The sequence below is a fragment of the Carcharodon carcharias genome, chromosome 12 (genome assembly GCF_017639515.1).
Source record: "Carcharodon carcharias isolate sCarCar2 chromosome 12, sCarCar2.pri, whole genome shotgun sequence".
In the NCBI taxonomy this organism is placed as follows: domain Eukaryota; kingdom Metazoa; phylum Chordata; class Chondrichthyes; order Lamniformes; family Lamnidae; genus Carcharodon; species Carcharodon carcharias.
In genome coordinates, this window is record NC_054478.1 from 56,268,756 (window position 1) to 56,283,950 (window position 15,195).

The 15,195-nt window shown below is 41.4% G+C and overlaps 1 protein-coding gene across 5 annotated transcripts in view; it reads right to left on the minus strand.

Moving 5' to 3' along the window:
• Positions 1–13,724, minus strand: part of parp9 (poly(ADP-ribose) polymerase family member 9) — a 28,265-nt gene extending 14,541 nt beyond the window's left edge. For 2 of the 5 annotated variants that reach the window (XM_041200198.1, XM_041200196.1), the window contains exons 1-4: positions 12,857–13,277; positions 12,008–12,135; positions 9,283–9,313; positions 7,457–7,543 (exon numbers count right to left, since the gene is read on the minus strand). In XM_041200198.1, the coding sequence (XP_041056132.1) occupies positions 7,457–7,543; positions 9,283–9,313; positions 12,008–12,135; positions 12,857–13,049 (439 nt within the window). In that variant the 5' untranslated portion in view covers positions 13,050–13,277. Of the gene's footprint in view, positions 1–7,456; positions 7,544–9,282; positions 9,314–12,007; positions 12,136–12,856; positions 13,278–13,643 lie in introns of those variants that run through there. The other 3 variants (XM_041200193.1, XM_041200195.1, XM_041200194.1) reach the window with 3 other exon arrangements.
• Positions 13,725–15,195: the final 1,471 nt, after the last annotated feature.

A 15,195-nucleotide genomic window follows, 5' to 3' on the forward strand; every position in this document is an offset into this window, starting at 1 on the left:
CAGAATCCTACCGTTCATTGTACATTCCCTTGCCTTGTTTGTCTTCCCCAAATACATTACCTCACACATCTCTGAATTGAATTCCATTTGCCACTTCTCTGCCTACCTGACCAGTCCACTGACGATACCTTCCTGCAGTCTACAGCTTTCTTCCTCACTATCAGACAGTCAATTTTTGTTACATCTGCAAACTTTTAAATTATGCCCTCAACATTTAATTCTACATCGCTGATACATACCATGAAAAGCAAGGAATCTGCTATTGAGTCCTGGGAAACCCCAGTGGAAACAGACTTCCAGTCACAAAATGACTCTTGCCCATCAGTGACATTATCCAAAAATGAGTGTTAGTTTTTACAAATATGCTGACAACACCTAGTTCTAGCCCACCACCACCTCTCTTGACTCCGCTGTTGTTGCTAAATTATCCAACTGCTTTTCCAGTAACCAATTTTGAACGAGTAGAGGCTTCCTCAAATGAAATATTGGGAAGGTTGTCTTCAGTCTCTGTTCCCAGCTACCGACACCATCCCTCTCCCTGGCAACTGTCTGAAGCTGAACCAGCCTGTTCACAATCTTGGGCCCAGATTTTCACGGGGTCATGGAGGCTCCGTGCCTCATCCAAAAAGATGACAGGACCTCAGATCGGGAATACCCACCCCATTTCCAACAAAACCAGTTTTCATTGGCAGGGTAAAGGTGCAGGATGTGAATTGCAGTACTGAGTTCAAACTGACCCCACTTTCACTAGAGCGAGGTCTTTTTCCTGCAATGTATGACTTATGATTTTTAAGAGTAGATATGAATGCTCATGAAAGATGGATAAGGTCTGTGGAACTACAAAGCTGACAAGTTACTTAAATTCCCTGCACTTTAAATTTTGAAAGAAAGAAACAAGCTCACCGTGTCCCTAAGCTGAAAAAAATCGCTGCTTGCAGTTTCAATAGATATTTATTGCCATAACCTCATTACAGTGAAGGGGGTGAGGGTGAGGAGGTTTAAGTTCAGAGTTTGATTGACAGCTTTACGAGGTTATTAAGGGATTAGCTGTCTTTATCTACGAATATAAATGTTTATTTTTATAGGAGATTAAGTACGTGAGATGATTTAAATGCGTTTAATGGGCTTTTGTCAATTAGAGTGATTTTTTTTATATTGTGATCTCTGTAATAGATACTTAGAATTTTATTTTACTTCATCTGTTTTACTTCATCTCAGCATGGCTCCTGTGGTCTGCCCATGGTGGATACTGGGTGAATTGACATGGAAGGTATAAGGACTAAGGAAGCTGGTTGGGAGACATGCATTGGCATGTGTAGGCACAAAGTTGGCAAAGGAGCCATAAGGGGCCATGGAAATGACTGTGGGGAGGCATCAAGTGTTGGGATGAGTTGGCACTAAGTTGGTACAGGGGCTATAAGGGGCCGTTGGATGAGGGAGTCATTTGTTGGCGTGAGATGGCTTGGGGTTAAAGAGTTAATGGAGATGAATGGGGGTCATGAGTTGGCATTGGTGATATAAGGGGCCATGAGTTGGCACTAAGATGATTTATGGGCTATAAGGTTCATAAGGATGAATGGGTAGTCACCTTTTGGCAAGAGCTGGCAAGAGCTATAAGGGGCCATGGGTATGAGTATGGGCATCTGTTGGCATGGAGGCAATGAGGGGCCATGGAGTGGGTGGTGGCACAGAGTGGCATGAGTTGGCATGGGGATTGGGTAAGGGGGTATGAGGGCTGAGGGCTAGAGGGCCTTTCATTCAACTACACAACTGGGACCAAGTCCCTGAGCACGAAGGCAGGTATTTTAGCCTAATCAGTCTGCCTCAGCATTTGGCAGTCCTTGTGCCACCTCAGAACTATCCCGGGGGACAGCATGTGTGACTCCCTCCTCCCCGCGACTGCCCACTGCCCCCACCCATCAGAACAAAGATCTCGTTACTTGGGGCACTTTTTCCCAAGGCAGGCATGGCGAGCCGGGAAATTTCCCTGATTCTGGAGCAAAAAGCAGGGCCTTGCTGATAAATCCATGCCATCGCTAAGGCTGCCTATTTTAATCTGCGTAACATCATCTAACCCTGCCCTTGTCTCAGCTCATCTACAACTGAAACTCTCACCCATGTCTATGTCACATCTAGACCTGGCTATTTCAATGCACTCCTGGCTAACCTCCCACAGTCTACCCTTCAAAAACTTAATATTATTCTAAGCTGCCTGTGTCCTTCCGTTAACTCCTGTTCATCTATTGTCCCTGTGCCCATTAACCTACATTGATTCCTTCTAACTAAAGTCCACATCCTAATTTTCAAATCCTTACTGGACAGTTCTCTCTTAGCTAACTTTCTCTGAAAATGAGCAAAGAGAGATTGTGATGGTCACAATGATTCAAATGCAGTTCAGCAACTAAGGACCAAAAACTTGCTTTTATATAGTTCTTCTAATGCTGAAAAACATCCCAAGTCACTTTACAGGATGCCAAGTAATACAAAAGATATGGATATTGAGCCTTTTTTGGGAAAAAAGAGTTGATTGATTGAAGAGATGAGTTTCAGGGTGCTTTTCTCCAGGCATTAAAGACGCAGAGAGGTTTAGGACAACAGCTCTAGAGATAAGGGCAACCGAAGACTCAGTTATTAACTGTGACAAAGAGCAAGGTGGATGAATAGAAGGGCAAAGTCAGAGAAGGAGATATAATTCTGAAGAAGCTTGGAAATATATGGTTAATTTGAAATCATTTAGGGGTATGAAGGGGATAATAAACATGTAAAATTCAATGCATTTGAGGAAAGGAAGTCAATGCAGACTGTTGGAATCATATTTCCCAAGACTGAATTTTTCTTTTACAAAAGGGAAGGACATGTCATTATCTGTACATTTGGATGCTAACCTGGGATTTTTCTTTAAAAAAGTCGTAAGTTCACCTTGGAACTGTCAATAAGTAGGCCTCTTCCAAGAAATCACCTGACCTTTATGGTACTTGAGGAAGATCTGGCTGTTTGTTTTGAACAGTGATCACTTTAATTGATGGGGAAAAAAATGAAAAAGGCAAAGGTTGGAAGCTTGCTGGGAATCACATGGGGGAAAGAAAAAAACTTAAGTTGTGAACATGCTGGTTTTGAAGGCAGTCTTGTTGGGGAACAAGCTGTAGAAGGGAGGCTACCTTAATTGACTCTCTCTCTACCTTGCCTGCAATTGTGTGTGACTTCCACCTGTAGACAGGGAACCCTCATCTGAGTGTAGCATTTGCATCTCATCTGCATTCGGACCTGCAAAGCTGAGACTAGTTGGTGAGAACTTCCAGGCTTCCACTGGGACCAGCGACCCAACCTTCACATGAGGGAACTCCAGGTCTTCAGCGTTTGAGACCCTGTGAACTTTAGCTTTTATTCTTTAACGCCCATCCTTTAAAGCCCATCTCTGCAGAGAGACTCTATCCGTTTGCCCTTTATTTGTCTGTGTACGCTGAGGAAATTCTTTAAGAAGAGTTAGGTAGTTATACTTTCCGATCATAATTGTGTGTTAACCAGTACTTGCAGCTTGTTAAAAAGAAGTTTCATTTTATAATAAACAATTGTTATGAGTTTATTGGAAGAAGCCTGGGCTGAAGACTCTTATTTTGGGCACCAGTAGGGGAAATAGATGATTGGCTATTTTGGTGAGAAATTTAAACTTTTAAATTAATGGTACGGCCTGCAGAGCAGTGGGGCTAGATCATATGCACACTCCTCCCATCCCAGTCGTAACAAGATCAACGCAAGCAAATGTATGGGGCCTGGTGTAGGATGCAGCTGGATGAGTTTTGAATGAGTTTGAGTTTATTAATAGGAAGGATAGGAAGATATTAAAGAGGATATTAACAGTAGACGATGCAAGAATGAAAGAGTTTTCAAAAGTGGGAGCGAAATGGAAACAAATGCAGATTATGTTGCAAAGGTGGAAGTGAGCAGTCTTACTCATGGACAGGATTTGTTATAGTCAAATGCTAATTCAAGATTTTAAACAGTGTGATTCTGATTAAGTGAGAGGGGTATGGAATTAGTGGTGAGCCTTAATGGACTCAAAAACAGAGGCTTTGGAACTTCCCTATACGTGTTCAGTTGAAAGAAATTTTGATTCATCCATAACTTAGGCCTGAATTTTCGCAAAGCCGGAAGGGTTCCGTATCTTAGCCAAGATGGGGCCAGAGCCCCAATTCCAGAAGTCCAAAACACAACTCGTGGGCTTCAGAGATTTGAGGAAAAAGTCTAAAGCTGCCAGAATTATTTGGAGAAGTAAGGAACCCCTTTGGGTGAGGTAGGGTACCCCTTTGAGAGAGGTAAGGTGCATTTGTGATTGTTAAGAGTAATTATCAATGTGCATAAAAAGTGGATTAGCTCAGTGGAATTGTCAAGCCATTTAAGTCCCTAAGCCCTTTAAATGTTTGAAAAAAAACAGCCTGCCATGATTCTGCTTGCAATTTCACTAGCTGTCTGTTGACATGACCTGAGGACTATCATTATAGGAATAGTGCTGATTGACTGATTCCACAATCTATCATTATCACAGTGGGAAGCCTGTAAGTTCACAGGTTGATTGACAGCTCCAAAAAAATTAGCTGTCTTTGATGCAGGGCAATGAATAAAAATGGTTGTTTTCATAAATTATTAAGTACTTGAAAAAAAAGTTTTTTTTTATAAGGGATTAAATGCTTGAAGGATTTTAAGAACTTAAGATTAGGAGCAGGAATAGGCATTCAGCCCTGCTAGCCTGCCCCGCCATTCAATAAGATCATGGCTGATCTGCCCCAGGCCTCAACTCTGCTTTCATGCCAGCTCCTCTTAGCCCTCAAGCCCTCGATATTTCAAAAATCTATCTACCCCCTCTTTAAATACTTTCAGTGATCTAGCCTCCACAACTCTCTGGGGTAGAGAATTCCAGACATTCACTACCCTCTGAGAGAAGAAATTCCTTTGCATCTCAGTTTTAAATGCATGTCCCCTTATTCTGTAACTATGTCCCCTGGTTCGAGATTCCCCCACTAGTGGAAACATCTTCTCAACATCTACCCTGTCAAGCCCCCTCAGAATCTTGAATGTTTCAATAAGGTCACCCTTCATTCTTCTAAACTCTAATGAATAAAGGCCTAACCTGTTCAGCCATTCTTGATAGTCAACCCTTTCATCCCAGGAATCAGCCTAGTGAATCTCTTTTGAATTGCCTCCAATGCTAGTATATCTTTTCTTAAATATGGGGACCAAAACTGTACACAGTTCTCCAGCTGCAGCCTCACCAACACCCTGTACAGTTGTAACAAGAGTTCCCTAATTTTAAACTCCAACCCCCTAGCAATACAGGCCAAAATTGCATTTGCCTTCTTAATTACTTGCTGCAACTGCATGCTAACTTTTTGTGTTTCATGCACAAGAACACCCAGGTCCCTCTGTGCTGCACTATTTTGAAGTCTCTCTCCATTTAAATAATAGTCTGCCTTTTGATTCTTCCTACCAAAGTGCATAACCTCACACTTTCCTACATTAAACTCCATCTGCCAAGTTTTTGCCCACTCACTCAACCTATCTATATCCCCATGCAGATTCCTTATGTCCTCATCACAACATGCCCTCCCACCTATTTTTGTATTGTTAGCAAATTTGGATACATTACACTCTGCCCCCTCCTCCAAGTCATTAATATAGATAGTAATAATTGAGGCCCAAGGACTGATCATTGTGGCACTCCACTAGTTACATCTTTCCAACCTGACAAAGACCCATTAATCCCGATTCTTTATGTTTGAGAGTGTTTTATAACAATAGTGAAGTCTGCAATATATACATAGAATTTTATTTTATTTCATCTCACCATGGCTCCTGAGTTCTGCCCTGGTGGATACTGGAGGAGCTGGCATGGAGGGTGTAAGGTAAAATGGTGATGGATGGGGGCATAGGTTGACATGGTTTGGCATTAAGTTGGCATAGAGGCTATAAAGGGCCATGAGGATGAGTGGGAGAGTAATGGGTTGGCATGAGCTAGCACTAAATTGGCATAGGGGCTACAAAGGGCCAGGGGGGGTTAGTGTGGGCATGAGGTGGCATGGAGGGTATGAGGGGCCATGGGAGTGGGTAGAGGGGCATATGTTGGCATAGAGAGTATTAGAGGCCATGAGGCACGAGAGAGGGGGTATGAGGTGGCATGAGTTGGCATGGATGGGACATGGGAAGTGTGTGGGGTGGTTGAGGGAGTATGAGGAATGAGGGCCTGGGGGCTGTTTTTGGTTTTATTGCTTGTTTTAAAACTGAGACAAAGTCCCAGAGCACCAAGGTGGGCCTTTTAACTAACCCGCTTGACACTTAGCAGTCTCTGCGGCTGCCTACAAACTCACTCGGGGGTGATAGGCCCGACTCCAGCAATCATCTGCCCCCCTGAATGAAAATCAGATTATTCAAAGCATTTTTTCCTGAGTCAGGTTTGCCCTGCATTCCGACTCAGGAGCGAAAATTGAGCCCAGAGTATCAGACAAACAGACTGAGAAAGCACAGAAGTCATTTCAAAGGAAATTCATAGAGTTGGATTTCAGATGGCAGCTGAGCTTTAGATCATGTTACCAAAGAGCACCATGAAGATGTGGATAAGCTGAAACACAAGGTTAGATCCTGAAGAACTCTGGAGATGATGATGCTGGGACAACAGAAGGCATTGTTGCAGATCCACCAGCTGCGCTGGGAGATGTAGGAATGGATTCATCCAAAGGGTGTCACACAGGGTTGGACAACAGAGATGTTGATGGTAGAGGATGGTTAATCATGTCAAAGGCTACAGAGGACAAGCAGGGTTAATAACAATGGTTGCATGCTCAGTGGAGGTTTTTCCAGGACAGGACAAGGGCAGTCTTGATGCATAAACTAGGCAGAGCACTGCAAATACAACTGAAAGGATTTAAGGAAGGAGCTTTGAGAAAAATAGACACATAGCCTTGAGGCGAAAATACATTCAAGAAACTTATAGCGCAAGAAGAGGTTTGAGATGAGTAATAGTTGGAAATGATGCAGGGATTGAGGCTGAGATTTTGAGGACTAGATTGATGACAGCAGTTTTAAAAGGAAAAGAGATGGTACTTGAACAAAGGGAGGCAATGACAATATTTGTTTGGGGGCCAACAAAGATCAGGAATTTGGTTGGGAAGGGATGGCAAAAATAGGAATTGAGTCTCATGGAAAAAATTAGCTTAGGAACCATGGAGTGAGATGGAAGAGAAACTAGAGGGGGTTAGGGAACCAGCCTAGGGTGAATGAGGTGGGGTTGGATGGGGCAGTGGGGTGAGGTTACGGGAGGGAAAACAATATATAACATATAACAGTTTACTGTAAAACAGAAAAATGATTTGTTTCTCAGGAAAAGCACTCTCCTATCAATGTGGTCAGACAATACTGTTTCTTTGTATTCTGATGATAGGTCATTGACCTAGAATGCTAACTCTACCTTTCCCACTCTGCTCGAACTGCTGAGTTTCTATTTCATTCGTTTTGTCTTCCTGTAAAATCCCTTCGTCTTGCTCAGATGTCTCTTCTTTTCAGTCACATCAGATAAAGGCATGTAGAAAGACACAGCAGAAATAATAGGATTTAATAGAGATCAAACACTGCAAAATTAATAGCAAAAAAACAAATAGAAAACTTAATAGTACTAATATTGATACGTAGAGCAAACCAGAAAAATCCAGCAACTGGTTTACAATTAGTTTCTAAAGAGACTGAATAGTTTGCCAATAATAATATCTAACAAATACACAAGGGGAGTTTCCCTTGTTATACATAATTTTGTCATATGTTCTTAATCCTCTGCCTGAAGTAGCTTTATTCTATACAAGACCACGACAAATGATTTCTATTGTAAGCTGGCCTGGATTTTAGATTTTAATTTAGTAAGATTTAGCTTACCTGCTTAACCTGACAATTTTTAAAGGCTTTTACAACACATGTATTTTGCTATCAGCAAACAAGATCAAGTCGCCATTTCATACTGCTACACTATCTAAAAAGAAGCCATTTTGTGATTTGAACATCTGCTGCCAAACTATACAACATTTTCATATACTACTGTTAGGATTGTAAAGTAGCAATGACCAGCAACAGATGATTATTATAAGTACCACCCCAATTACTCTGTAATTGATAGAATAAGTAATTAGTCAGGCATTTAAAAGAGTTGGGTTCTATTTATTTCTGTTGTTCTACTAACATCCTATCTGTATTTTAAACGTGGTGTGAGAATGTCTGTGGGAAGTAACTGCATTATTCCGCCAAGGCCCCTATCAAAACAAACTGTCCTTGATTGCTGGACCTAATGAATAATTAGTCTGTCCAGTTTGAGATCAGGGATACATCTTGAAATAAACCATTGCCTTATGCCTCCGGCAATGTGAACAATAGCTAGAACCAATGAAAACAAACCTTACAGCATTATTGACCAATTAGCTATTAACAACAACTGTGGGCTAAGGTGGGGAAATCCCAGAATTAGGTATAAAATGGAATTTCAGGATCCATCTTGCTTTGTGTACACCAAGTAAAGGGATCCTGTATTGCCTTTTCTCGGAAGCAGAGGTAGAATTCTTGTCAGCACGACAACAGGTAGTGTAGTACAGGGGCCAGGAACAGAAGCAGAATTCCTGTTGGCGTGGACCCTGGATAGGGCAGTTTCCTTCTGAGACAGAAGCAGAATTCCTGTCAGTAAGAAGGGTTGAGGTCGTTTTCCATTTCTTCTGGGTTGGCCATCCATTTGAAGTTGTGAAGTCTGTAGTGTATTATTGATAAGTATATATTTTTGTTCTTTTGCTCCTTTAGTTAATTGATAAGTGCATTATTGTTTTATTTCATTCTTTATTCAATAAACTATAGCATTATTTGCTATTTCATTGTCTGAGCCTTTGCCTTATGGTTATATATCTCTGCTAAACTAAAACAGTTTGAAGGGTTAATTTGGGATCCAGTAATTAGGCTCCATGCAACTAAATTAAATCCAGTCTAAATTTATCAAAAAACCCCTTTTTTAAATGTACACCATTAATGTAAACAGAATAACGAAATCTCAGCGGTAATGAGTATCTTTAATTCATAGCACTTTACCAATACAGTTCTCTTCTCGAACCTTTTAAATATTTCCAATTCTGAAATCAAGCATTTTGTTCTATATGCTGTGCACAAATCTGTTCAATTTTGCCAGAATGTTTTTCAATTGCAAGAACTACTTTCAGAGTTATAGAGAAATTTATTAAATTTCATCTCCTGAAACTGGGAAACACTTACCAATTTCATGCTTGTCGTCACTCTCAGTAGCCTATTAATGAAAATAAGAATGAAAACAATTTTGAATAATAAACCCACTTTTAAAGTAAAATAATTGCTAAATAAAACTTGCAATAGGCAACAACATTCCACAAGTTCAGGTCTTGAGAAGGAGTTACCACAGGAAAAATTGAGGCAGTTCTCCCCTTCATGGTAGAACTCTGGAGGACAGGACTTCTACTCACCCCATCTCAATCCACTTTCCAGAGATGGGGATCATTATGTATACATGCTGCATTCGCAATAGGGTTCCTGTTGTCAAGAGGGAGCCCACCAGTGTGAAGGCAGTGCTACAATGAGGATGTTGATACACCAGAAAAGCAAGGACAGCCATTAATGATCCAGCAAGATATCCCACTGAAGAGCTGAAAATAAGGCCATCAGCAGGTATGTGTTGCAGGAAGAAAATAAAGACACTAGGTCATTACAAGGCCCTCTCCATGGGGCACCTCAGAGTAATTAGGTCCATTTCCATGGGCCTACCACTACCTTTCCCCCATGGAGTCCTCATGAAGTGCTTGTACAAAAAGTGGATGGGGGTAGTTGTGGGGGTGGGGGGGAGGAAACACACCCAGCCTCCGCCCTGTCCCAACAGCCATATATGTGCCGCAAATCGAGAAGCAGCAGTTAGCTGCAGTTATGGCAGGGTGAGATAATGGCTGGCCTAATTCCCACATCTTCCGCCCAATTTTGGTGGAAGAGAATTCCCTCGAACTTGTCTTGGTTTCATTACAGTGAGGATGGAACACTATGTAGGAGGATTTTTGCAGCACTGGAGGAACAAGGGAATATCAGACAATTAACAATCATCAGCCATAATAATGTAGCCAACCTTCCCCTCCCCCCACTATATATAATGCACTCCAGGCTGTTAGGTATTTGTTGTACGTACATGTTTGGTCAGTGTTGGGTGGACATTTAATAGTACTACTCTTCACTTTATCAAAAAAACATTTTTCTACAAAATTTGCATTGTTCATATTGTTGGATAAAGCTGTATGAAGTCAGTATCATGACAGATGGCGGGTGCTTCTAACTATATAATCACAGTGCAACTAAACATTTCCTCCTTCATTCATTGTCTGTACAACAGGGAACTGAAATATGGAGTCTATTTCAAGATATACTACAAAATAGTTTCAGAAAGATAATTTTAAAATACTCAGACTTCAAGATGTTTTAATTTTGAAATACCTACTTTCATAAGAACAGTGGTTCTGGTGACTGATTACTCTTTCCTCATTTGTTTCCATAGCTCCTCGACGATGTGGTGGGACTGTCTGTAGTCCCAGCAGTGACCACTGCACCACCTGATGCTGCTGGGGCTACATAGCTACTCGCTCTAAAACTGGACTTCCTTCCGAGAAAGGGATGCAAGTGTCGTCTTGAAGCAATTAACCCTACTCCCAGCATTAACTTGTTGTGGGGCAGCTGTTGGGATAGTGGATGGGCTCCGCCTTGACCTTTCAGCTGGAGGGGTGGGTTCGGGTGGTGAGGGTGGAGGGAGGGGCAGGAACTGTGGTGTCTCATAAAATCCAACCCATTGTCCTTCATAATAGATTCGAGCCTTCTGCCTACAACTGAGCTGACAGTTCCCCTTTTCTCTCTTCCTCCTATCTTAAATAGTGGGGTTATGTTTTGCCATTCTCCATCCTTAGGAACTGATCTAGGGTCTGAGGAGTTCTGGAACATCAAAACAAATGCATCCACTATCTCTGCAACTACCCTTTTTTTAAACCCCTAGGATGAAGTATATCAGATCCAGAGGATTTGTCGCCACATAGCCCAATTCATTTCTCCACAACCATTTCTTCACGTATACTGATTCCTTTCAGTTCCTTCTATTTTCTTAGGGCAGAATTTTGCCCTTGTTGGGCGGGCAGGCCCTACCAGCTCGGCGGCAGGCAGGCAGCCGACCGTCACCGCTGGAATGGGCCCCACCGCCATTTTGAGTGGGCAGGCCAATTAAGGCCTGCCGATCGGGCCACCCGACGGGAAGCACTATGCAGAGGGATTCCCCAACTGTCGAAGTACGCTCTTTCATGGGCACAGTGCAGTCTCAGGGAGAGCGCTGAAAGTTTTATAAACTTAAAATATAGAAAAATGTTAAAATTATTAACATGTCCCCCTCATGTGACAATGTCACACGAGATGGGACATGTTAATAAATATCACATAAAGTTTATTAAAGTTTTTTTTAAACGGACATGAAACCTCATCCTGCCAGCGGATGAGGTTTCATGTTTTTTCAGAAGCCCGCTGGGGATCCTGGCCTGCCCGCCAGCCTTAAGTTTGGATGGGCAGGGTCTTTAATTGGCTTAATTATCTTGACAATGGCCTCAATTGGCCATTGACAGGTCGATGGGTGTACAGCTGATTTTGCTATTCCCCCCGCATTCCTGAATATTTAAATGGGGCGGGATGACATCGGGGGTTCCCGCTGATGTCATCCCGTGTCATTTTCACGTCGGTGAGCGGGCCCCGTGCCCAACTCACCAACGGAAAAATTCTGGCCTTAGAAGTAGCTTTGGGAGTGGAGGAGATGTGGGTGTTTCATTTGAAATCAGAGGAGATGGTATAGCTAAGATTGTTAATAAGTGGGAAAGAACTGTGTGGGATTACAGAAAAGTTTTCTGAGCAAAAGTTTCAAAATTAAAACAAAAGTTGACTCTACAATAAACATTACCTCCATTGTTTCTTCAGCTAAATTTGTTGAATGCACAGTAAAAAAATCGTCAACTGGGATTTTAATGTCAAGTTTAATTTCTTCATCTTTATATGCGACATGTGCGTTTTCAGCAATACTGCTTAACACTAGCCAGAAGAGAAAAACTCTCATTATTGTACTGTTATTAATATTATTTAGAAAACAGCAATGAGTAACTGTTTTACAATAAGTCAATAGAATAATGTTAACCAGAAAAATAGATTATCATGCCCCTCTAGAGTTATGGCTTGTCTGAATATAATAGCTAAGTAAATTCCAAAGAATGTCAAAAGTTCTCTTTCAAGAAATAGATTAAATTAATAAATAAGCTGTTTCTATTAATTCATGGCACCTGATTTTCCACTAGACTTTAGGAGGAGGTGATGGTGTGGTATTGTTACTAGACCAGTTAATCCAGAGACCCTCAAGTAATACTCTGGGAACCTGGGTTCAAATCCTTCCATGACAGATGGTGGAATTTGAATTCATTAAAAATCTGGAATCAAAAATCTAATAATGACTATGAAACAAGTGTTATAGAAACCCATTTGGTTCAGGGAATTAGCCCTGGTTCTGGTTGACTCTTAAATGCCCTCTGAGCACTGATTGCCACTCCATGGAAGTTCAGGCCCTTTGTCACAGGATTTATATGTGACTCCAGACCCACAAAAATTGTGGTTGACTCCTTTAACTGCCCTCTAAAGCAATCTACTCAGTTCAAGAGCAAGGGATGGGCAATAAATCCTGTGGCCTTGACAGGTGGCGCGTCTGAATCCCATGAAAGAATATTTTAAAAACCATCTTGATCGTGCAAAGATTAACGTTCACCTTCTTTCGTTATTCTCGGCAGGATAACCAGAACTTCCTGGGAGTCGAGTTTCTGCACCATACAGTCGGCTTGAAACCTGTGCGCCAGATCCTTGAAGTGAACGTAAAGGATCCCTTGCAGTTCTTCGACCGGGACTTTTTCCTTCCAGCTCACTAATAGAGTCGATCTACCATCTGGAAATGCAACTGCCATTTTGTCTGAACTGTGCAAACCAGATTTCCTTAATAGTGCTTTGTCTTTCTGAAAAGGAAAACTCGAAATTGTGATAACTACCTAGTGCGGAGGAAAATGTATACAATTCAACTGCCCACCACATCGTTAGCTAGAGAGGCAAAGATCCACCTTCTCATTCCAGGGACACAGGTTAACATTTCGGGTAGAAAATCTCGAGCCTAAGTTTGCTGGAGTGTTGGGGCTGGACTTGGCTTCACCGAGGTAGCGACTTGGGAGCCGGCTGCACGCTTGTGTTTAACTCATTTTTCCCAACCCCACCTTTTACTGACTCCAAAGTGAAAATAACTGAACCCAAAACGGCCAGCGCGATACAAAAGTTTGAAACTTGACTTGAACACTTAACATTTAACCGGTGTAATTGTAATTAATTAATTTTACCCAATATATATAAAAAAGAAATATGCTGGAAATCTGGTAGAAAAGTACATTGAATATCATTGATCAATTGAGACACAGTTGAACATGTCTGTGTCCCACTCATTTCTTTGTGTTCTATGTATTTTAGCCACAGTAACAGTGAGCATTTGACTAAAGTGCGAACAAACTGCTCACCTCTGTTACCTTTGGTAGCACGATGGGTGCTGAACCTGTCAATAGTCTGCTCTTTATTAATATTATACGTCACCGGAATACAATTATTGCGTTGGGGAGAGGGGGTGAACAAGGTGTTGGATGTGACATTGCTAAAGACTGGCACCCAGCCAGGGAACTCTTTCAGGTTGCAGCAGGTTTACTGGAGGGACGCAGGTTTGTTTGAAGAGGGGAAAGTGATAGTTGATTTTATTAAAGTGGTTTAATTTCAGATAGAGCGCTCTGGAAATTATCCCAAACGACCAGCAGCATATAATTGTCCGCTCCCAGATCTTTCTCTAGGTTTCCAAAACAAAAACTGAAAGGCACAAGTTTAAGGTTGGCAGAGTGCAGTGTACTACACTTTCACTTTCATAAACAGACTCTTACAGATCAAAATCATAATTATAAAGCTAGGTATAGTCAAATATTGGATTAACTTCAAGGAATTAGTCCTGTGACTAAATTGGGATGTTAACTGTCTGCTGGTGAGAAATAGTTCTGGAGACAGCCTATAGTTCTGGAGACTTCTTTAGCTCTTTATGTAGATGAACCTGTTTAAACCGAGCCAAACAATTGCTTTGTCACACCATGTAGTGTCCAAAGGAAAAAAAAGTGCTTAAATCTATGGAAAATTGAGTTTCTGAGAATGCCTAACTTTAAGCCACCAGAAAGTTTTAGTGTTAACCCACTGTCCTCCCATCCAGCATGGAAAGAAAAATTTTTGTAGTTCAAGAAGACAACATAACTTCACAGATTGGTAATATACAACAATAACTTATATTTATATCACACTTTTCACCTAAGGAAATGTCTCAAGGTGTTTCACAGGAATATTATAAGAGAAAGTATGACACCAAGTCACATAAGCAAATATTAGATAAGATGACCAAAACCTCAGTCAAAGAGGGAGGTTTTAAAAAGTGTCTTAAAGGAAGAAAGTGAGGTAGAGAGACGGAGAAGTGTAGGGAGTGAATTCCAGAGCATGAGGGATAGGCAACTAAAGACACAGTCACCATTGGTGGAGCAGCTTCTTTCCCTGTGTTATAAACGGTATAATTGAGTCTGTAGTAAGTTCCATTCCCCAATCATCCCTGTTCTCACTGACGTGCATTGACTCCCAGTCAAGCAACATCTTGATTTTAAAATTCTCATCCTTGTTTTTAAAACCCTTCATGGTTTCCCTCATCCATACCTCTGTCATACTATCCAACCCCACAACTGTCCAAGATATCTGAACACCGTCTAAGCACACAAAGGAGAAGGATAAAATAATTTCTTATGCAATTGTTATACAGATAGATTTATCTACCAGTTGGTTAGAACTCCAAAAAGAACAAACAACTATCTTTTATCTTTTCAGTTTATACCAGCCACGAAACAGTCTTAAAGTTCTGAGCTGATTTTATCCATGCAGCAGATATTTTAGCAGTTTTTAGTGGAAACTGACTATCAACTGTAAAATGGAGTCCCCAATGCAAGATAGAACCCAAAGACAATCTCAGGTAACATAGCTGCTTTATAAAGAAAGACA